The 22,471-nt window shown below is 36.5% G+C and overlaps 1 protein-coding gene across 1 annotated transcript in view; it reads right to left on the bottom strand.

The window, feature by feature from the left end:
- DENND5B (DENN domain containing 5B) overlaps positions 1-22,471 on the bottom strand; it is a 213,158-nt gene that overhangs the window by 85,942 nt on the left and 104,745 nt on the right. Inside the window, 2 exon segments of the mRNA XM_020975818.2 lie at positions 5,942-6,173; positions 11,367-11,897. Of these exon segments, the coding sequence (XP_020831477.1) occupies positions 5,942-6,173; positions 11,367-11,897 (763 nt within the window).

The following is a 22,471-nucleotide window of genomic DNA, read 5'->3' as shown; positions in this document are numbered from 1 at the left end:
TGCAACAAAATTAGCTTGCAAATAGAATTTTCATAAAAGTATTTCCCTTTCTTGAAAACAGTTTACAATTTCCTAATTACCACAAAATTCCTTTCTTTGCACAATTACCAAGTTTCTTTTCACAAAAATACTTCTACAAATACTTGATTTAAACAATAACTCCAAATAACTTTCATAAGTGAGAACCAATTAATTTTAGCTGAAACTTCCCTTTAAACATAGACAAAACTTGGAAGTTCATGTTTCTTAAATGACAGTACTTAAAAAAATGTTACAACACATGGTCAGATAGAATGACCTAACAGCTTCCTAACCCATTCATTTTTTTTCCTCTGACAGCACAATTCTTAATCTAACAATGTTCTAGATTATAAGACAAATTACTTTTCTAACATAATAGGTGATACAATTGTTTATCAAATTGCACAATTTAGGAATGTAACACTTTCTTATACCTTATAATATACTTGAAACAGCCCTTTACAGAACAGTAAACTGAGGTAAACAAACTTAAATCAAATCTGGATTTATAATCTCTAATAATAAACATTTTAAAATATTTTTGTTTTAAATTCAATGCTCTTGTCCCTTTAAAAGGGAAATATTCTCTACAACTTCATATATTCCCTTAAAAAGACACATGGCAACAATTCCTGCTCTGAATAATTCTCTCCCTTTTTTTCCCCTACTTCCTTAAGAGAGCAGAAAAATCTCCTTTTTAGAGGCTTATTAGATAAAAACAAAACAAAATACGTGGGGAATTCCACCCTCCAGAGAGGCAATCTCTCAGGTCCCCAATCTGAATCAATTCTAACTGGGTGTAGTCAGTTTCCTCACCTCAGGCAGAAAGCCTCTAGAGTTCCAATAATTAATAACACTCTCCAATCACATTAACCAATCTTTACAATAGCCAAAATTTATTGAAGGTCAGATTTAATAAAGCCTTCCTACAGGCTAACCTTTATAACTTCATTGGTTTTCAAAACAAGTTACAAAGTTTTCATTTATAATTTTTCTACCCAAAACAGAATCCCACTTTCTCACATTTTTAAACCTCTTGAAGCTGGCATAAAGTCACCCAGAACAAACATCCAAGGATGGGAACTTAGGGCACATGAGCTCGCCGCACCCCCACCCACTCTCAAACTATATATTTTTTTGTCTTTTTTTCTCTGTCATATTTTCACTCAAAACCTTGACTCCTCTTTCCTAATCTTTCAAACACATTACTTAGAGTATCTCCACTTTCTTTTATATTCCAAATTATATAAAAAAAATTACACTCACCCTGTTAGAATCTGGAAGGAGTTAATATCTAACACTTTACAAACTAAGAGAGCTGTATTTCCCCCCCACTCTCTTCACAAACAGCTTCCTCTTTTTTTTTTCTCAGCCCTTGCTATCTTATTGGCCCCAACACCAACAAGTCATCTATACACTGCAGCAAAGTAATCCCATAAGGGATCAAAAACTTCTCTAACACTTGCTCCAAAATCTGTCCAAACAAGTTAGGAGATTCTGCAAAACCTTGAGGTAGGACAGTCCACTGGTATTGTTGTTTTCTTCCTGTATAAGGATTTTCCCATTCAAAGGCAAAAAGTTCACCACTTTCCTTAGAGAGGGGACAAATCCAGAAGGCATCTTTAAGATCCATCTTTACCTCAATTTATTGGTCATGTCTCAATTTGCAAATTTAACTGAATTATTAGATCCCTCCCTAACAGATTACTTCCTCCTTCTGGAATATATAGTAACTGAGCTACCATCCCCATTTTACTACTGCTTCAAAAATTGGAACTAAGAATCCTTCCCCTTTGACTCCTGATACTTTCAGTTTTTGTCCTGAAAACTGTACATTCCAAGGTTTGAAATTGAGGGAGGATCAGGTAGCCCCAGTGTTTACCAGAAAAACCACATCCTCCTCCCAGGGTCCCACCTTTCAATTTATCAAGGGTTACAGGTGGGCTCCTTGCTTCAAGAACCCTGGATCCCCCTATTCCTCTTCCCCAAATGTCATCAAGGGGACTACTTTTTCTTCCCTTTTCATCTTGGGACACCCCCTTCAGAAATGTCCAGGCTTCCCACATAAAAACCATTCAGGTAGCCATTTTCCTTTTGCTCGCTCCCTTCCTAGGGTCCCTTTCTCTAGAGAGGCTTTCTTTAGCTCTTGTTCCCCTTTCTTTTTCATTACCTCCTGTACAGTAGCCACAATAAACTTGGCCTTCTGCTTTTGTTTTTCTTCCTCCCTTCTCACAAACACCTTCTGTGCTTCCCTGAGAAGCTCCTCCAAAGGCTTCTGGTGGCATTTAAAACTTTCACCACAAACATGAAACACTTACAAACACACACACACACACACACACACACACACACAGAGACAGCTTGACAAGACTAAGTGAGCACAACTGTAATTTTAAAGTAATCTTGACTGATCAAAAGAACCCCATCGTACACCAGTACTGATCCTTTTCCTTTCTGTTCCACATCCTCCCTTGAACTCTCTGGAGGAGTGTTCTCAGAGGACTTCTCCCCTCTTTTCTTCCTTGGTGCCTTACTCCCCTCCTCCTTTCTTCCCTTGGATTTTCTGTAAATATCTAACTTAGTGCTTGTCTCCCTTTTTACAAGACCTCCTGTGTGGATCTTCTTCACACTCCCATAGTCCCAGACTACCCTGATATTTACCCAACCCTACAAGGCAATACTTAATAATTCAAATTTTCTCACCTAGCTGGTAGTCAGTGGGACATTTACAAACCCAATTTCCCCTTGACTTAAAGTGACCTCCCTCAGAGTGTATGTTTTGACTTCCTTCTCCTTTGAGGGGTCCCACTCTTCTTTCCAACAAGAGGCATCATCACTCTCCTCTTGACTAAATGGTTTCTTTTCATTCACATAGAGATTTAAGACTTGGCATATCCAATCCTCATTGGCCCCCATACTTGGGCCAAAACACCACCAGAGGCATATTGCTCTCCTTGGACCACATAACACAACAGAACTTAATCATCTGTTTCTTATTCTTATCCTCTGTACATGTATATTCATTTCAATTCTCCAGCATCTTCCCTAAGGACTGTTTGAAGGTATGCTTCCAGGGGCCCTCATTCCCGCTCCTTCTCTCAGCACCTTAGTTTCTTTATTCCCCGTTCTACCTATCTATGAGTACCAGTTCTACTCTATAGCTCCTTTAGGCAGAATGTCCCTACTAACAAGGTAGTATTTGGAAGTCCAACCTTTCTTACCTTGCTCTGTGCACAGACTTTGTATAGTAGCTTTGGTTTTCTCCTATTCCTCACCTGTGTCATTCCACCTCGCTTCAAATCAAAGTCTCGGGTCTGGGCAGTCAGAAGGGAGGACACTCACCAACAATTCATGAAGCCACTGAACTCAGCAGGGTGTGCTTCTTGGTCCTTCAGTGGTGGTTGCCCTCCTCCTTCAATGCTTCAGATCCCGGAGGAGCCCCCAGATTGTTAGGAATAACTTTTGTTAGGAAAAAACAAAGACTCCCAAGGTAGGATGAGGCAAGCTCATTTATTATACGTTCTTGCAAGAAGTGGGTGTGCTGCTACAGGCAGACACCCCCTACAGAAGCAAAAGCAAGCAGTTATATTCTGTCCAGAAATGCAAGGTTCCTCCCTCTTCATACAACATTGTGCCTAAAATTGTGTTAATTCCCCCTCCTCCCCCAGGGAGGAGAAGATAATATTCATAGACTCATTAAGCACACGTAGTTTGAGCAATTTGTAATTTTTGTCCTACTTTCAGCATTTTTAACCACACTACTAGGTTGGGGTTTTTTTTAGGCAATTTGGGGTTAAGTGACTTACCCAGGGTCACACAGCTAGTAAATGGCAAGTATTTGGTCTGAGGCTGGATTTGAACTCAGGTCCTCTTGACTCCAAGGCCAGAGCTCTATCCACTGCGCCACCTAGCTGCTCCACACACTACTAGTTTTGAAAAACAATTCTAAGTAAAACTGCTCCTTTCACACCTGTACTGGACTTTAAGACCACTTCCTCTACATATGTGGAAACATAATTTCTCATACCTTACAGTGGGACTAAACATGTCATCTCAGTGGTACAGAGAATTGCCAGGTGAGGCCCTGTTTTTGTGAGACACTACCTGTAAACATTATTATCCCTTTTTTACAGGTGAGAAAACAGATTGAGAAGATAAAATCACTCCAAAACAGCACGGTACCCTAAATGTGAGACGAGATGACATGTTTCAGGCAAGTTAGACCATCATTACCTTTACCACAGCTTCCTTTTAGACCAAGATAGTGATAGCCCAGGACTCTACACCTGGGAACATCTGCACCCTCCAGACCACCAGCCCATCTTCAACCAGCATTGAGGAGAGAAAGGATTTGCCAAACAGGTAAGTCCAAGAACCCCAAAAGAGAAGTGCCCACCAAATCACTCGCCTTGCTTTCAGCCCAACTCCCACAGCCATTGTCTAGGAGAGCAACTCCTATGAAGAACAGATCAACTAACTGTGAACCACAGGCAGGCAAGCTAGCCAGCCTAGCTGAAGCAGAAAGGCACCCTGAGGGAGAGAGAAGGGGCAACTTCTGCTCAGTGAAACAAGCAACTACTGCTATCACCCCTCAGACTACAATACCCAGGACACTGAGCCAAAGAGCACCACCCTGATCCCCAACCCTCTGCCCACACCCCAGACTATTAGTTCTGTTTCCAATCCAGACCTGAAAGCCATCATCCAGGGAATCAACTCTGGTAAAGATGTAAAGTGACAAATGCTTCCATAGATTTTGTAAGCCTTGCCTCCTGGACCACACAGTTAGTAAAAATTTGGAAAAGTTTTTACCACCAAGGTCCTATCAAATGATACCAGAAATGGATATGGTTTTATCAGTAGAATTAAGAGAACTGAAAGAAATTAAACGTAAAAGTATGTTAGCAAGGTATTTTGCTGCTACACCCTAAGGACTATGAAGCCTTTTCATTTGACTAGCTCCCCAAACTTTTCTATACTTTTCCTTCTTAGAATGTGAGCTCCTTCATAGACTATCTTGCTTTCCTATTTGTATCCCTAGCACTTAGCAGAGTGCAAGAGCTTAAGAATGCTTTTTCATTCATTCTTTTCTACAGAAGAGTTTATTTTTCAATTAACTAAAAATTTGGAGATAAGTGTGCTTTTTGTTCCCTTTAATGGCCAAGAATTTAAGTTCATGCCATTTGTCACAAAATAGCTCATTAATAAATAAAATATCCAAACATTTTGCATACCCATTTAAAAAATTATTTAAAGGGCTGTATCATACTCAAAAAAAATTAATATAAAATTTTCCATTCATATACTGACAAAGGGAAAAATTACTCATTTCAATAACTTAAATATGTCTCTTATTAAAGGAGGTTATGAATCCGACTATTACTTGTGTGTACCACTGTATTATTTATATCAATCAAATCCTTCTGTATTTACATAACTCACAAGACATCTCAGATTTATTATTTAAAAACCAAGATTTTCTGAGTAACACAGGGAAAAGTTTTTGAGAAATACTTCCTTGTGTACCATAAATAAAGGGACAGAAGCTAACATTTTTGCCATTAAGATACAAAAGTGTATAATGATGATTATATATCAATTATGTGACCTCAGCACTTAGTTCATTATAATAATGCTTCATTATATTCATTATCATTTTTCTTCCAGAAACTGAGAAACTAAAAATGCAAAAGGAGGTATGAAATCTTTCCCTAGAAAATACAAAAGAAAGTAAGAATGAAAGGTAGGCATATCCTTCCATCTCTCTCTTCCCTACTCCCAAAATTTCATTAAACATAGGTCACTAGAAGAAAACAATTTTGTATAGTAAAGGAAGAAAAATATTACATGCACAATGGGAATAACATGTAGAAAGGGGAATAGATAAGAAATTTTATTTTAAATTACAAACTGGATGTACCTGCTTCTTTTAAAGTGTTGCATTTCTGATATATAGAAGTCCGCAAAACAGGTGCTCTTACATTATACAGTCTTATCTTCTCAATCCTTGAGTCAAAGACCCGAAGTAGAGGATCTTTTTCCTCCCACTGGGACATAATTTTATTATCAACAAAGGTGGCAAACATCTGTGTTTCAATGAAGTGTGAAAGGAATGGGAGATAAGGCTCAGGCTGATCAGACAGGAAAGAAGCCTGTAATGAGATAATTATGCAATTAGTGAGGTTAGCACTCTTAATTATTATTTTTGCATCCTAAGAACATCCACATTATTGAGGTTCTTCCTTTCAATTACACCTTCTAATCTCTTAACACAATAACACCCTCTGAAATTTTAAGAGCACTCCAAGAACACACCTTTCCATTCTTTATTTTCAATTTACAATCACTTACAACTTTATCCACTAATACCACATTTCAGAGCCTGATCTCATAGTAGGAACTTCAACATAAACACTGATATTCCCTCAAATACTTCAAATTCCCAGATGTTCAATCAATTAGGTTACCATGACCTAGTCTTCCATCCCATTTAAGCTATGACAGGGATGATCATAGCATTAATTTTGTTATGACCCATAAATATTCCACTTTCACTTCAGGAAATAAAAAATTCCTTTATATGGTCATAATCTTACCATTTCATCTCTCCTTTATGCCTTAATCCTACTAAACTTATTCTTCAGCCTCACTATGACCTCTAATCTCTTTATCTGAGTACATTCCCAGAGCTTTAGCCCTGCTCTGGCTATACTATTCTACTGTCTATCTACCTCTTAGTGAATGAATTCAATTCCACACTATCTTCTCTCAAATTCTTTGTTCTTTTTTTCCTATTGCCAATCATAACTTGCTAAACCCCAAATCTAGGTTACACCTACCATCCTCCTTTGTTTCTACTTACGTGCTGCTGAATAAAGCTTGAGGAAATCAAATAAGTTCACTATAAATAGCTGTTATTAAATCTCAAGTGGGTAAACAAGGCAATCCTACTACTGTTCTTTAATTGATTCTCTATCCCATTCTCTACAACAGATATACCAAATTTTCTTTTCTCCTCACAACTGTCTCATAATATACCTCTCTTTACTTTCTCAGCTAAGGATCTTACCTTATACTTCACTGAAAAAATTAAGACCATTTTTCAAGAGTTCCCTCTTCTCATCTCACATTCTCCTGACATCATCCCCCACCTTTTCCTCCTTCACTACAGTCTCTGAAGAAGTGGCTCTTAGTCTTGCCAAGGACAAGTATTTTAAATGTATTCTTGATCTCTTATCCACTCTCATTCCTACAGCATATTGTTCTCCAGTCCCCACTTTCATCTGTTCTCAATGTTCAATCTCTAGCTAGTAATTCTTTCCTAAAATTTGTACAAATGCTCCAAATTTCTCCTAGCATTAAAAAAAAATTTAACTAGGTCCTACTATCCCCACTAGGGACTGTCCTAGAGCTACCCTCTCTTTCTCAGCCAATTTTTCTCCTCTTACTCTCTTCTAAATCCTCTGTAGTTGAGCTTCTAACCTCATCATTCATCTCAAACTGCTCTGTCTATGCTACTGGCAATATAATTGCCACTACCATCTTTTTCTAAGTCCTCATCCTTCTTGACCTTTCTGTAACATTTGAAACTGCTGACAATCATCTCCTCCTGAACACTTTCCTCTCTGGGTTTTTGTGATCTTGTTCTCACTTGGTTCTCGTCCTAACGGTTGTGCTGTTCTTTTTCATCCATTTTATGCTCACTATTGGTGGTTGTAGCTGTAACCCCAATGCTCTATCCTGAGCCTTCTCCACCAAATATTCTTCCTCTCATTGATTTTATTGGCTACTATCACAAAGTGTTATCAACTTTTAGTTTTCTAAAGTTAATTATCAGAAACCTATAAATCTTTTTCTACCATGTATCTCATGTGTTGCTCCTTCCTGGGAGTAAGGCGCTTTAAGGTATGGATCATCCCTTTCAGGCCACTAGTTAGTTACTGTTGAGGAAATCACTATCCTCTCAGTTCATCTGGGTTCACTACTTTAGTCATTATTGACTGAATACTCTTACTGCATTCAATCAAATACTAAATCTTATTTCCATCTTCATAACATCTCTTACCTGCATCTCCTTCTCTCCATTCACATAGGTGTCAACTTAGTTCAGGTGACTATCATCATCATCAGGTCATCATGTTTTTTGATTAGATTACTACAATAGCAGTAGCCTTCTGTTTAGTCTCCCTGCCTCAATCTCTCTCCACACACTCCAATCAATCTTCCACATAGTGACAAAGTGAGTTTCTGAAAGTTCAGATCTGACCATCTTATTCTCTACTCAATAAACTCCCATGGCCCCTTAATATCTTTAAGAACAAATATAAATTCTGTTAACATGTAAAGCTCTTTGTTATCTGGCCCCTTCCTATCTCTATTTTATAAATTACTCCCTTCCATGCACTTGGGGTCTAGCCATACTAGACTACTTGCTGTTTGGTATACAAGACTTTCCATCTTTGTCTCTCTGCCTTTGCATTGGCTACCTATTCCCATTCCTGGAATGCTCTCCTTCCACACTTCCACCTTGTAGAATTCCTGGCTTCCTTCAAGACTCAACTGAAATATCATCTTCTGCAGGGGTCTTTCCTTCTGAGATTACCTTATATATGTAAGGATCAAATGAGATAATGTGTAAAGTACTTTTTAAACCTAGAAGTGCTATAAAAATGTTAGCTATCATTATTATTACACATCTTGTAACTTCCTTGAGAGTAAGTGTTGTTTTTACTTTTTCTTTGTATTCCCAGAACCTGGGAGAGTGTCTAATACAGAATAAACCCTAAGTGCTTAATGACTGATTGTTAACTGATAACTTTAAACATTTATATCTATAGGGATTATGCAAAAAGAATTCCATTTTCAGCTTAAAGTTTTAAAGATTGAAAAAAGAAAGAACAAACTCTCAATTTCGGTAGGAATTTGTAAGTGTTCTAAGGATAAATCCCTGAGGGCATACAAATTCTCTCTCTCTCTTTTGAATAAGAAGTAAGGAAATAAGCATTTATTAAGAGCCTACTATGTGCCAGGCACTGTGCTAAACACTTTATAAATTTTATATTACTTGGGGTTGTGTTAAGGGACTTACAAATATAATCTCATTTGGTCCTTACAATAACCCTGTGAAGTAGGTGCTATTATTATCCTTTTATGGATAAGGAAAATGGGACAGACAGGGGTTTCATGACACAGCCAGAAAGTGTCTGAGGTCACATTTGAACTTGGGTCTTCCCTAACTTCAAGCCCAATGCTCTATCCATGGTATTATCTAGCTGCTTTTTATGGAATTGACAATAGGCATCAAAATAGTTAAGTTCAAGGACAAAAATACAAGATTAAGAAATATTGAAGTTGGCAGCTCTTTGGGAGATTTATGGACAAGTGAAATCTGGCCACAAATAACAGCTTCTTAATGAAGAAATGAAAGTCCTCTCATACATAAAAAAGTGAAACAGTAAGTTGGTTGGCACCCTACCCAATGGAAACATACTCTAATGAAGAAAAACAGTTAACACACGATGCCTGGCACACAGTAGGAGCTTAATAAATGAATGTTGATTTGGTTTTTCTGTCATCTTTCTTTATACAAATTATCATTGGAAACATATTAGTGGGATGTTCCAGACATGTAAACTAGCCCCAGGAGTAAATCAGGCACTTTGGGAGATGCTTCAAGGACAATAAGATGCCATTTAGTGAAACATAGTAATGTCTAATAGCAGGAATTTTATTCTTTAACAGTTATCACTGCAAAGAACTAAACTATACCCTAATTGTCTGAAAAGGATGATACATATCTGGAGGTGCCTTGCTCCAAGGAAGGAACAACACATGGGATACATGTTACAAAAAGATTCATAAGTTTCTGACCGAGGACCATTGCATAATTAACTTTAGAAGGCTGAAAGTTTATGAAACTTTTTCTGCCTTACTTTACTTAAAATTTTAGATGAAAACCTTGGAATTTCATTAATAATCCAACTCAACTTCTCTTCTTTTTTGACTTACAATGAAGTAAAAATTCTGTATTTGAAGTCAAACCACTGACTTTCACAAAGAGAAACTTTCTTTACTTTAGGATCAAACTGGAAAAAGAACAGATTTCATTTAAGAAAATTTAACTTTCACAGCAAGTACAGATAATGAAAACTTATATATTAGAAAAAAATTTGAGATATCAAAAGTTACATAATTTAAAAAATTTTTAAAGGGTTTACAATATATGGAATTATTCTTAGGGGAATGTTAAATTCAAAATTAAAACAAAATTTAAAAAAAGTATTTATAAATGCAATATGGACTCTTGTGTACAAATAGCCACTAGGTAAAATTTGGTGGCCACACTGACTCCACCTGCTCTCCTGATGCTGTTATCTTTGATGGCAATTCACTCATACCTCAAACACATATGTCATTTCCTATTCATATGCTGATACTGGGTGAGTTCAGTGGTGAAGAGGATAGTATATTGGCCTTAGCACTAGTCTCTGGCATTGACCTAGTACCATCTCCTTAACCCTCCATCAGTTAGTCAATAAGCATTAATTGTTTACTACATACTAAGTATTGTTCATCAGTCTACTGTACCCTCCCCTAGCTTCTGTGAGTACAAAGATAACTTTACTGTGGTTTTTCTAAGAAATGTTATTCTGGTCATTTTTATGCCAACACAATACTTGTATGTTATTTTTTCTAAATAAATAAAAGATAGGAAAGGCTCTGACTATCCAACTACTCCTATTTTCATACCTTAGAACTATCATCATTGACCCATATATTTCATCTCATTCCTCAGTCCAGCTATCTCCCTTGCCTCAGAGTCCATGGGAACTATCACCATTGACGTAGAGCTGGACAAGTCCCCATTTCCACTTTCCAAATGGGTGAACTGGATGGGGAAGTCCCTTCATTATGGCAATCAAATGTGTATTCCTGGCATCCTAAATTGAATCTCTGACTGCATTTTTCTACAGAAGTACTGTTACATATGGTTTAGGTTCTATAGGTTCTATATGTGGTATTAAGTATACATACATTATGGCCTTTGTGGTTTGGCTTAGGGACCTGTAGGAAAATAAACTACAAATACTAAACAGACTTGAAAGTTGTGGAGTATGACTAGTTGGTAAGGTGTGGATAGCCTATATATGTAACTTTTAATTGCATAAAAAGGAAATCAATTTGATTTCTTGAAAAAATTTACTTTGTATCAATATTGCAATCTAGATTATATATATAAATGAATATTCTAAATGGGTAGGACAAGAGAAAATTTGATATTTTTTTTTACATGAAGCCAATAATTTGATTCCCTGAGGATCAGATTAAAAGAAATCGTTTTTTACTTTGTCAAAGTTCTGCATCTGTTCCCTATTGGTCAGCCATGATTCCATGTCCTGTGCTGTCTGAATCACAAAAGCCTCATAATCAGCAAACATCTGTGTGAAGCGGTTGGCAAAGACCTCCCGAAGTTGTACATTGAGCTTATAGTCCCTCATTTCTGCATCTTCACATTGTAGTTTTAAGTTCTTTTCAGCCAGAGAGGGAGAAAGGGCCACCTTCTCCACTGTTACACCTGTCCTCTTGGTTAGAGCCTGAAGGCGGGCTATGGTTTCATTGCCTTTCAGTAATTCATACATGTGGATTGTGTTTGTAGAGACATTTCCATTCTTTTTATCATTGACCAAGTCCTTCAGAACCATATTCTTAAGTTTAATGCTGCTCTCACTGCAGTGTAGGCTACCCTCAGGAGGAATTCCAAACTGAAGGAGAACTTCAGAGATTTCCTGGATAAAATCTAGTTTATTAGGGAACTGTGGAAATTCTTCTGGAAGCTCAATAAAGTGATTATCAATGTCGACAAAGCACAAGTTTGCCTGAAAGTGAAACAAACAAACAAACAAACTATAATATCAGCATCAAAATTCATTGGTTTTTAAGTGTAAGAACTGTTAAGATTGTCAAAATATCAAGGTCATGTGGTTAATCTTGTCAAATAATAAATAACATACAACAAAAGGACAAATCCTTAGTGTCTGTTTTTAGAAGAAACCTTTCATTTCAATACCCCAGACAGCAAGTGCCCTTTTGAATCTCTATTGCCTTCCCTTTGCCTTTTGTGTAACTGTAGCACTAAATCAAAGATTCTTAAACATTTTTATGTCATATACCCTTAGGATGCTCTGGTGAGTCCTACCAACCTCTTCTCAAAATAATATTTTTAATTGCAAAAAAGTGAAATACATAGGTCATAAAGGAAACTAATTATACTGAAGTAGAGATATGAAAATATTAAAATAAAGTCATGACATAGTAATATATTTAGTGGTAAGTCTAATAACTACAGTAATTTCTAAGTAAAGAGTGTAAATGCTATTTCAAGTTATATACAACAGCAATGTAATATGAAAATATCTGTGATTTTGATTGGTAACAAAGTCACAAATACTGCTAATATTACTGTGGTTTGTTGCCTACATTCAAAATTGAAGGAAATGCTAAATTTCCATTAAAGATTAGTGGAAGAAAATGGTGAAAATTTTATTTTCTCATCCAAGGTCATAGAAATCCTGAAATCTATCTATACACCCCAGGTTAAGAACTTCTATGCTAGACTATCACATAGAAATGCAAAATGTATTACTAGAACAGGTAAAGATAATACTTATAATAATAATAGTTCACATTTATATACCTTTTTCATTGTAAAATGTTTTATATATGTTAGTTCATTTGATCCTAACAACACGGTAAAGTAGGTAATTCAAACAATATTATCTCCATTTGACTGGTGAAACAGGGGCCAAGGAGGATCAAGGGACTTATACTAATGTTTAAAGTCTATTCAGACTTTACTGTGTGAGGAGCACTGTTCTAGGCAATAGGGCAGATACAAAATTTAAATAAATCTTGGAGGGACTTCTAGGAGTGTGCTGAAGCCAGCTTAAACAGGCTTATAAGAACCAAACTGACTGTTAAATTTTCATTTACATATAAGAAATAGACAAACACTACAAATCAGGGTTTGATTTATTGTTTTGTCAATTGTCTAGACTTAGAAAGTGATGGAGAAAATGTTTATAATGAGGATTAAATTTAAAAGTGTGTTGTGGATACACACACATTTCTGGAGTCAGTTGTTATACATTTATCAGCTTATCACTGTAATTATTAATAAAAAGATAAGACAATAATACTTAAGTACAAAATATTACATTTGAGAGTGATCAGAGAAAGCTTCTCGAAATAGGTAGCCTTTAAATTGGACTTTAAAAAAAAAGAGAGAATTTTATAAGGCAAAGAAAAGGAAATAGTCTATTCCAGAAATAGGAAATAGCTAGATAGTTAAGTTGCAGGATCACAGGTTTAGATGAGAAAACTGAGGCCCCTAAAGGTTAAACAACTTGTCCAAGGTTACACAAGTAGAATGTAGAAAAGCTAGAATTTGAAAACAGGTCTCTGGCTTAAAATCCAGGGTATTTTCCACTATACTGCGCTGCTCATATTTGATTGGGGAAAGGGGAGAGGAGCAGAGAGCAATCCAGCTTGTTTGAAGCATAAAGCATTCAGAGGAAAGTAATATAAGAAAAGGCAAGGTAGTTCAATAGAAAACCACTAAGGATTGCTGAGCAAAGGTCTAGCATAAGCAGAACCATGCTTAAGAAAGAAAAATAGATATTCTGAGAACAGTATGGATTAGAGAAGAGAGAAAATGAAGGGTAGAAAGTCTGAAGGAAGTTAATGGAAGGAAGCATGGTAATACAAAGGATGGGATGGAGATGAGAAATCTGGCAAAAATGGAATTAACAGGACTTATTAAATACTAGATATGAGAAGTGTGACAGAAGGTAGCCTGAGGGTAATAAACATGGTAGAAATAAATAAGTAATACTAAAAACAGAAAGAGTAAAGTCAGAGGATAGGAAGAAGGGACAGGTAATGTGAATTTAGGTTTTGGACCATCTATGTTTAGGTGCTAGTGAGCATCTAGGTGGACATCTCATCTAGGCAGATAGAGATGTGGATTTACTGCAATATCTAGGAATCTGCCTCAGATATTTTCTAGATGTAACCCTGGGCAAATCATTTAACTTCTATCTTCCTCAGTTTCTTCATATATAAAATAGGAAAAATAATAGCTTCTATTGCCTAGGGTTGCTGTGAGGACAAAATGAGATAATATTCGTTAAGTATTTTGCGAACGTTAAAGCATTACATAAATGAAAGCTACTGTTATCATTATTATCTGGAACTTAGGACTAGAGGTAAAGATTTGAGAGTTATACAATTGATGGTTAAGGGAGGGAAAAGAGAAAAAAGTCAAGGTTGGACCAAAGGAACAAATAAGGAACTAGTTATAAAGACAGAGTAGGTGCAGTTAAAGAGATAGGAGGAACACCAAGAGAATTATTATGCCTCTGAAGCTGAGGGAAGAGATGGAATGTACTTGGTAAGAAAGTTAGCCAAGAGTGTGAAAAGCTATAAAGGAATGGGGGAAAAAAAGCTAATGCATTTGGCAATTAGAAAGTTACTGGTTACCTAGGAGCAGTGATTTACCCAAGGTCACAAAGCTACCAAGGAGCAGAATCAGGACTAAATTAGACATACTATTTAGCCCTACATTCTTTAGACTTTATGAATAAGAATGTATGGATACTCAAAAGTTTTTGAGGTCTCTATATTACCAGATATCATATTTGAGGTGGAAGATCAAGAGAACTATTCTCCCAGTGCCCCTAAGTATCTGACTGCTATACTTGGATGGGGCATTCTGATACATGTTTTACCCATTTCACAACTAATTAGTACAAGAAAGATAATGTATAAATGGAATAAAATTGTTAGGAAAACCTCCAACAAGTTAATTTTGTTAGAAAAAACTCCAACAAGTAACACTTCCTAGAGTTTGCAGTAAAAATGATTGACTTTAGAAAAGGAAGCCTAAATTGATCTTTGGGCTATTTGTGGATTTGTTTATGATATTCTTATCCATTATCACCATGCATGCATTTCTTAATATATGACTATAGATAAGCCTTAGCCCATGCTCATGAGACAAGAACAACAAAAATAAGTGAAATCTGGAGGTAATCCACAAAATAACCAATTTTATCAAAACAGTTTAAATTCTATGTACCATCAAGTTATTTCAAAAGTTACTAAGAGGTAGTAACATTATGTATTACTTCCATTCTACGAGCTCTTCTTTCATTCTTCTTTCTTAAGAAGAGATAAATAAGCAATGAAATGTTGAAAAGGTAAGTAGCAAGAGAAAGGTGATGGAATCTACAGCATATTTAAACTAGATAATTTACTATGGAAAAGAATAAGAAAGTCATAGAATTTGAGAACTGAAAGAGAAGGAAAGAAATCACCCTGATAATATACCCAAAGAATGGTCTCCTGTTTTTGCTTGAAGTTAAGGAAGAGAACCTACCAGTCTCGAATCAGCTATTCTGCTTGTGGTCAGCTCTAACTGTTAGTGAGACATCAAATAAATGTGTCTCTTTGCAACCCTTGTTCATTGCTCTTTGCCCTCTGGAGAAAAAGGAGGAAAAAAAAATAATCCCTCTTTTAACATGACAGAACTTCAAGTACTTGAAAACTGCCATCATGTCCCCTGGAGTATTCTCCTCCCCAGGCTATGGACCCCCTTATTTCTACAATTAGTCCTTCATATATCATGGAAGCAAGGCCTTTTCTGATTTACTCCTCAGAAATATTTATGTCATTCTAAAACTGTGGCTTCTAGAATTGAACACAATGATTCCCATGAAGTCTGATGAAGGCAAAGTACAGTAAGTCTCCCTTTCCCTCTACTCCCACCTCCCTTTATTCCTGGAAGTTTTGCTTTGTTATGGCAGCTAAAGATCACATTAATAAATAAGCAGTTCTCAAGAGAAGAAATATAAAGTATCCACAACCATGTGAAAAAATGTTCCAAATGGTTAGATTTGGATAGAAGATCAGAAATGCAAAGTAAAAGAACTTTAAGCTTCAATCTCATATTCATATTCTCACATTCAAAGGTGACAATTGTTGGAGAGACCACAGGAAAAAAGGCACACTAATCCTCTATGGGTAGAACTATGCGATACTGGAAAGCAATTTAGTAGTATACCCTACATGACACTAAACTATGCACACCCCTTTGACCCAGTGATGCTACTGTGAGTAACATACCTGACAGCTGAGAAAATCAAACTGATTCTTTTCTGTAACTGATTTCATTTTTGTATCACTACCAACATTTTGTGTAACTACTTAAGTCATGTTTCATTTGTCTCTGAGTTAAGTTCAGAAATTCAGTTTTCCTGCTAATCAGTGTTCTATTCTAGTGTCAAGGAAATCTGTTATCCTTGAAGGATGAAGGTAGAAGCCAGAGAGTCTGTCTAGTCTGTTATCTCTGGAATACTGGCAATCCTTTAAGAAAGTCTGGTCTGTAATCACTGTGAAACTAACTAGCTATGCAGGTGGACACTACCAATAAGCTTTCCATAGTGATAAGATGGAAGAAGTGTTATATTCCTAATTTCTAGTCAATCATATTGTCCTCTATGCTTCAGACTTGGATGCTACTGGCTTTGTAACCAATCATATTGTTTTCTCCATCTATAATGCTGCCTTTTAACTTTTGGATGCTCTTCCTTTTGTCTGTAAAAATGATCCGTCTGCCCTCATTTGGAGTCTTTTGGCTTAGTAAGGAGCTAAAGACGCTTTTTATTGATAACTGCTAGTCTTACCAATAAATTGAATGTGCTTGGAACTTTGTGCCTCATTTTACCTTAATTTCAATCATGAAATACCCCAAAGGGATAAAAGAAAGAGGTATCATGGAAAGACTTTTGGTTAATTAAGCAAATTATGACTGAACAAATTATGGAATAGGAATCTAATAGATTACTATTATACCTGAGAAATAACAAAAGAGATAAATTTTGAGAAACTTGTTAAGTATGAACTAATGAAAAGTAAAGTGAGCAGAATTAGGAGCACAAATTATAAAATAACTACAACATTTACCTTATAAACTGTGCTTCTGACTCTCTGGACTTTTAACATCGTGCCTTAACTGCCTTCTCACCCTGCAACTTCTCCCAGTGCCTGGGACTTTCCCTGGAACATACCTCCTTTCCCATCCTGCTCCTTTCTCCTATTGGTGAGTTCCTTTCAGGAGCTCCAAGGAGTCCAAGCTGACCATCTTTCATATCCTTCCTAGCTGTGCTTCTAACTCTTGGATGATGCCACCATGCTTCCTTGTGGAGGAAGCCAACCTCACTGCCAGCTTTTTAGTTCCTTTTAATATGTTGTCTTCCCCCATTAGAATTTAAGCTCCTCAAGGGCATTTGTATTTGTCTCCCAAGTACTTAGTATAATGCTTAGCATGTAGTAGTTGTTCAGTCATTAAGCTGTGTCTAACTTTTCATGACCTTGTGGACCATATTGTCCAGTATCTTGGCAAAGATACTGGAGAGGTTTGCCATTTCCCTCTCCAGTGGATTAAGGCAAACAGAGGTTAAGTGACTTGCCCAGGGTTTAGTAAGTGTTTGAGGCCATATTTGAACTCAGGTCTTTCTGACTCCAGGCTCAGCACTGAGCCACCTAGGTGCTTCCTTAGCATGTAATAAATACTTGTTACTTACCTGCCTACCATACTGCAAAGAAAAACAACTTTGAAATGCTTAAAGACTATAATTAATTCAATGCCCAACAATGACCACAGAGAGGAAGATTAGTGATAGTGATGATCCCTCTCACTGCCCCACCAAAAGTGTCACTGAAGTATTTTTTTAACGCACCAAACAGAAGAGTTCAGAGGGAGACACAAACAAGGCAACTTTCAAATTATGTTAAATATATTTAAGAATATAATCTGATTTGTGATTTCATAGATCTTCCTCTCTTCTGTTCTTCATAAGTAGAAGTGTTAATATGTGTTGTTGCTTGTCAAATTCAGATTTGAACATATAACTACATGCATATAGCTATATTTAAAAGATTGCAATAGCTTTTTTTTTAAAGGCTGTCACATCACATTGGTAACTCATATTAAGCTTGTAGTTCACTAACTTCCCCACCCCACCCCAGCCTTTTCAGAAAAATTTCTATCTAACCATGCCTCCTCCATCTTGTACTTGTAAAGTTGATTGTTTTATACTTAAGTACAAAGGTTTCCCATTTATCTTCACTTAATTTTATCTTATTAGATTAAACCCAATGAACTAGGCTATCAAGATCCCCTTGGATTCTGACTCTGTCATCCAATATGGTAGTTATTTCTTCCAGTTTTGAGTCATTTGTAAATTTGATGAGTATACCATCTATATCTTTATTCAAGTAGTTGAAAAAAATATTAAATAAGTATAATCCCTGGGGTGCTCCACTGAAGACCTCCTGTCACTGTGACATTAAATGATACTCTACTATTCTGAGACTGGCCTTCCAATCAATTCTGACTGCATCTGATTATATTAGTATCTTATCCATACTGCTCTGTCTTCTCAAAAAGAATAGCATGATATGGTATCAAAAGCTTTGCTAGAAGTCTAGGTAACCCCCATCCACAGCGTTCCCCTGATTCACTGTTTTAACAATGTTGTTAAAAAAAGGAAATAAGGTTAGTCTGGTGGAACCTCCCTCTTAATGAAGTCATCTTGGTTCTTGGTAATTACTACTTCCTTTTCTAGGCTACTTCTTCCATCTCTTTAATGACACAGTCTAGATTTTCTCCAGGATTTGGAAATGTACTATTCATGCAATAAATTCTGAATCTACATAATGGTATTGCATGTCTAATCCATATCTTTCCAACTTCTCCACAGGAACAGAATGAGCCTCTACTAAAGGCTTGTTAAGTTGTTTCTTGCTTTTAGCTTCTACAGCTAAAACCGGCTTACAAAGCCACTTACTCTTTTCATAATAATTTCATCAAACATCTATTTTAGGCCCAGATGATCCCATGTACATGGCATCATACTTAAGTTCCTTCATATCTCCTTTGTTAGCTAACCTTGAATTAATGAGGGAACATTACGTACTTATAGCCTTCTCCTTAGTCAGTCCCTAAGCTCAATGATTCCAAAGCATAAGTACAGAAGTGGAGGCAGTGGATGGTATCTTGCTTCCCCTTACCAATTATATCCAGCATCCCTCCAAAGGAGGAAATATTCCTAAAACACATCAGAGATGGAACTTTTCCTATACAAAAAGATAAAATCAAGAAGCCATCTTTGAAGTAGCCATAGAATTGCCCAAATCTGGACAGATATTTGGAGGTCCACCGCATCCCACACCAATCCTGAGCATATTGTAAAGAATATATGTATAAAGATCAAACATGTCTCAAATAAGGAAACACCCCAAACCCACCTCTTCTGGAGGTGGGAACTCTAAAGATATTGGACATATTTTCAGACTTTTTCAATGTATTAATTGGTTATACTGATTTTTTTCCCTTTTTTTCTTTCTTTTTGAAATACTATTTGTTATATTGTATAGTGGCTCTCTGGGAGAGGGAAAGAGAGGGATACTAGTGAAAACTACTATGACATAAAAAAACAGAGGACATCAATTTAAACTTATTTTTAAAAAAGAAAATGAATGCAAGCTACTACTGACTATCAATTAAAAATGCTGTACTACTTTTCCTTCCTAATGATCTTCTCTTGAGCTATTCCTTTTCATTTCCTTCTTCCCACAAAAAGAAAAATATATACATGCTTTTTTTTGGGGGGGAGAGGGTGAGGCAATTGGGGCTAACTTGCCCAGAGTCACACAGCTAGTGAGTGTTATGTGTCTGAGGCCAAATTTGGAGTCAGGTCCTCCTGACTCCAGGGCTGGTGCTCTATCCACTACACCACCCAGCTGTCCCAAAATGATATATTTTTTGAAATAATTTTCTTGTCCATTATGGTATTATAATCACTAGTGGACTCACTAACAATCTCACTGTAAATTCCAGCAACACACACGACTACCCATTACATCAAGGGTTCTTAACCTGTGGTCTGTGAACTTGTTTTTAAAAAAAAAATTTGATTACTGTATTTCAAATTCAATCAACAAACATTTATTAAATGCTTACCATGTGCTATGCGCTCTGCTAAGTTCTGGGAATAGTAGACAAGCAAAAAAGAAAGACAGTTCCTGCCCTCAAGGAACTTAAACTCCAAAGTAGGAAAGTAAAGCATAAAAGGAAGTTAAAAAAGTTGAAGGGAGGAAGGTAGGGAGAAGGTACTCACTAGAGGCATGGAGAACAAAGTTTAGAGAGTCAGAAGTTCAGCCAGGAGAAGAGAGAAAGAAAAAATGGCTGACCCAGTTGTTTCCTTAAAATAGAGATTCAAGGAAGGGTGAACCAATCAGAGAAAAATACAACAGGGGAAGAGGAATCTTTCCAGAGTGACATCACTGCTGGATGAGAAAGAAGTCTGGAGAATCAAGAGTAGATCCCAGAGAGTAATGGAGGAGTGAACATGGGTGGTTTGGAGTTTTGAGAAACCTGGCAACAAAACACAAGCCCAACACCAAAACACAATACTAATGTTATTAATATAATTATTGTAATAGATATTCATGTATTATATATTTTTAAATATAGGTTTGTATGTTAATAAAATATTAATTTTTAAAAGGATAGAGGGCTCTTCTGACAAAGTCCCAGGTTTATCAGAAAGCCCCAGGAACAGGCAGCAATGTGATATTGCCAAGCATGTGTTAATGCTGTACTCAGACTAGGACAGTCTAGGTGCAGGGGCTCTGAAGTCCTTAACACTATATCCTGAGACTCCAGAAATAGCCCTAGAGATCCAGCAATCTTCAAAAATCCACTAGGGGAAACGAATCCTATGAGGTAGAGTTCAGCAAAAGAAGCCAAGCAGAGCTGATTGTCTCACCTAAAAATGCAGTAGCAGAGAGCTCCAGGTCCTGTCATAAAAGAGCCAATTCAGGAACTAAAGATGGAGTGTTTTCAAATAAAACACTCATGAGTATAAAAAATTATTGCAAGTCTAACTCTACAACAATTACAAGAAGAAATTCAAAGGAAACATTTTATTTTCCCACAAGAATTATGCAAATAGCTAGAAATAAAGAAGCTAGAAGTTAATGAAACAAAAGTTCTAGAGGAAAGAAGTGAAAGTAAAAAAAGTAAAAAAGAAAAAGTGGTACACCTTATCTAAGAAATGGGCTCCCTGAAAACACTGAATAGACCAAATAAAAATTAATGAATTTATGAGAGAGCAATAATATTAGAACTAAGTCACAAGATTGAAAAAAATAAAATGAGATCTAAGACAGCTGTTATCAAAACTAACAGAACTGAAAAACAGGTCAAGAAAAGATAATTAAGAATCTTTGGACTTCTGGAAAAACGATAAATAAAAAAGCCTAGATATTATAATTCAAGAAATCATACGTGAAAAACTGCCCAGATCTATTAGAATCAGAGTGCAGAGATAGAAAGAATCCATTTATTACCACCTGAAAGAAACTGCCCAAAGTAAAAAGTCCCAGAGATACCTATCACAGCTAAAACCCAGAACTCTCACATCAAAGAAAAAATAGTACAAGCAACCAGAGAGAATAATAATAATAATAACTAAAATTTATATAACACCTACTGCATACCAGGCATTATGCTAATTGCTTTACAATTATTATTTCATTCGATCCTGACAACAATCCTGGAACGTTACATCCTATTATTAGAGGTGGAAGAGTAAAAGAAGCAATACGTTAGTACAGAAAGGAGGAAGAAGGGTCTAAAACTTGTTATTTCTCATAAGTGGGATACACAAGAAGATGACAATGTGGAGGAAGTGGTGGAGGGACTAGGCATCAGATGAACCTCACTCTTATTTGATTTGTTTGGGTTTTTTTAAATTTGTTTTTGCTTTTTGGCAGTTGGGGTTAAGTGACTTGCCCAGGGTCACAGCTACTGTCAAGTAGTTGGTCTGAGGCCGGATTTGAACTCAGGTCTTCCTGACTTCAGGGCCAGTACTCTATCCACTGTGCCACCTAGCTGTCCCCCTCACTCTTATTTGAAACAAAGAAGATTTGACTATACATTCTCAAATGTAAATAAGTACACACAGAGAAACAGTTTGGTATACAAACACAGACTCAACAGGTAAATAATCTGGTAATCTGGGATAGAGTTGGTGGTTGAGAGGGAGAAGAACATCACAAATAGAATAGTCACAAGCAAAACACAGTTCTTCATTCTGAAGATGAGATTAAATGGCAATGGAGAAGAAAAAGCAAAGAACTAGAATCTAAAGGGGTGCCTTAGACTGCCTATTAGACGACTGAGGTATGGCTGAACAAATTGTAGTGCATATGACTGTAATGGAATATTATTGCACTATAAGCTATGATGAAAAGGAAAATTTCCAAGAATTCTGGGTAATATGGACTGATGCAGTGAATTAGGTATAACCAGGACAACAATGTA

This window comes from Phascolarctos cinereus, unplaced genomic scaffold (genome assembly GCF_003287225.1).
Source record: "Phascolarctos cinereus isolate Bilbo 61053 unplaced genomic scaffold, phaCin_HiC Scaffold_1;HRSCAF=81, whole genome shotgun sequence".
In the NCBI taxonomy this organism is placed as follows: Eukaryota; Metazoa; Chordata; class Mammalia; order Diprotodontia; family Phascolarctidae; genus Phascolarctos; species Phascolarctos cinereus.
Note: the sequence above shows the minus strand (reverse complement) of the source record. Positions and strands in the feature narration are given on the sequence as shown.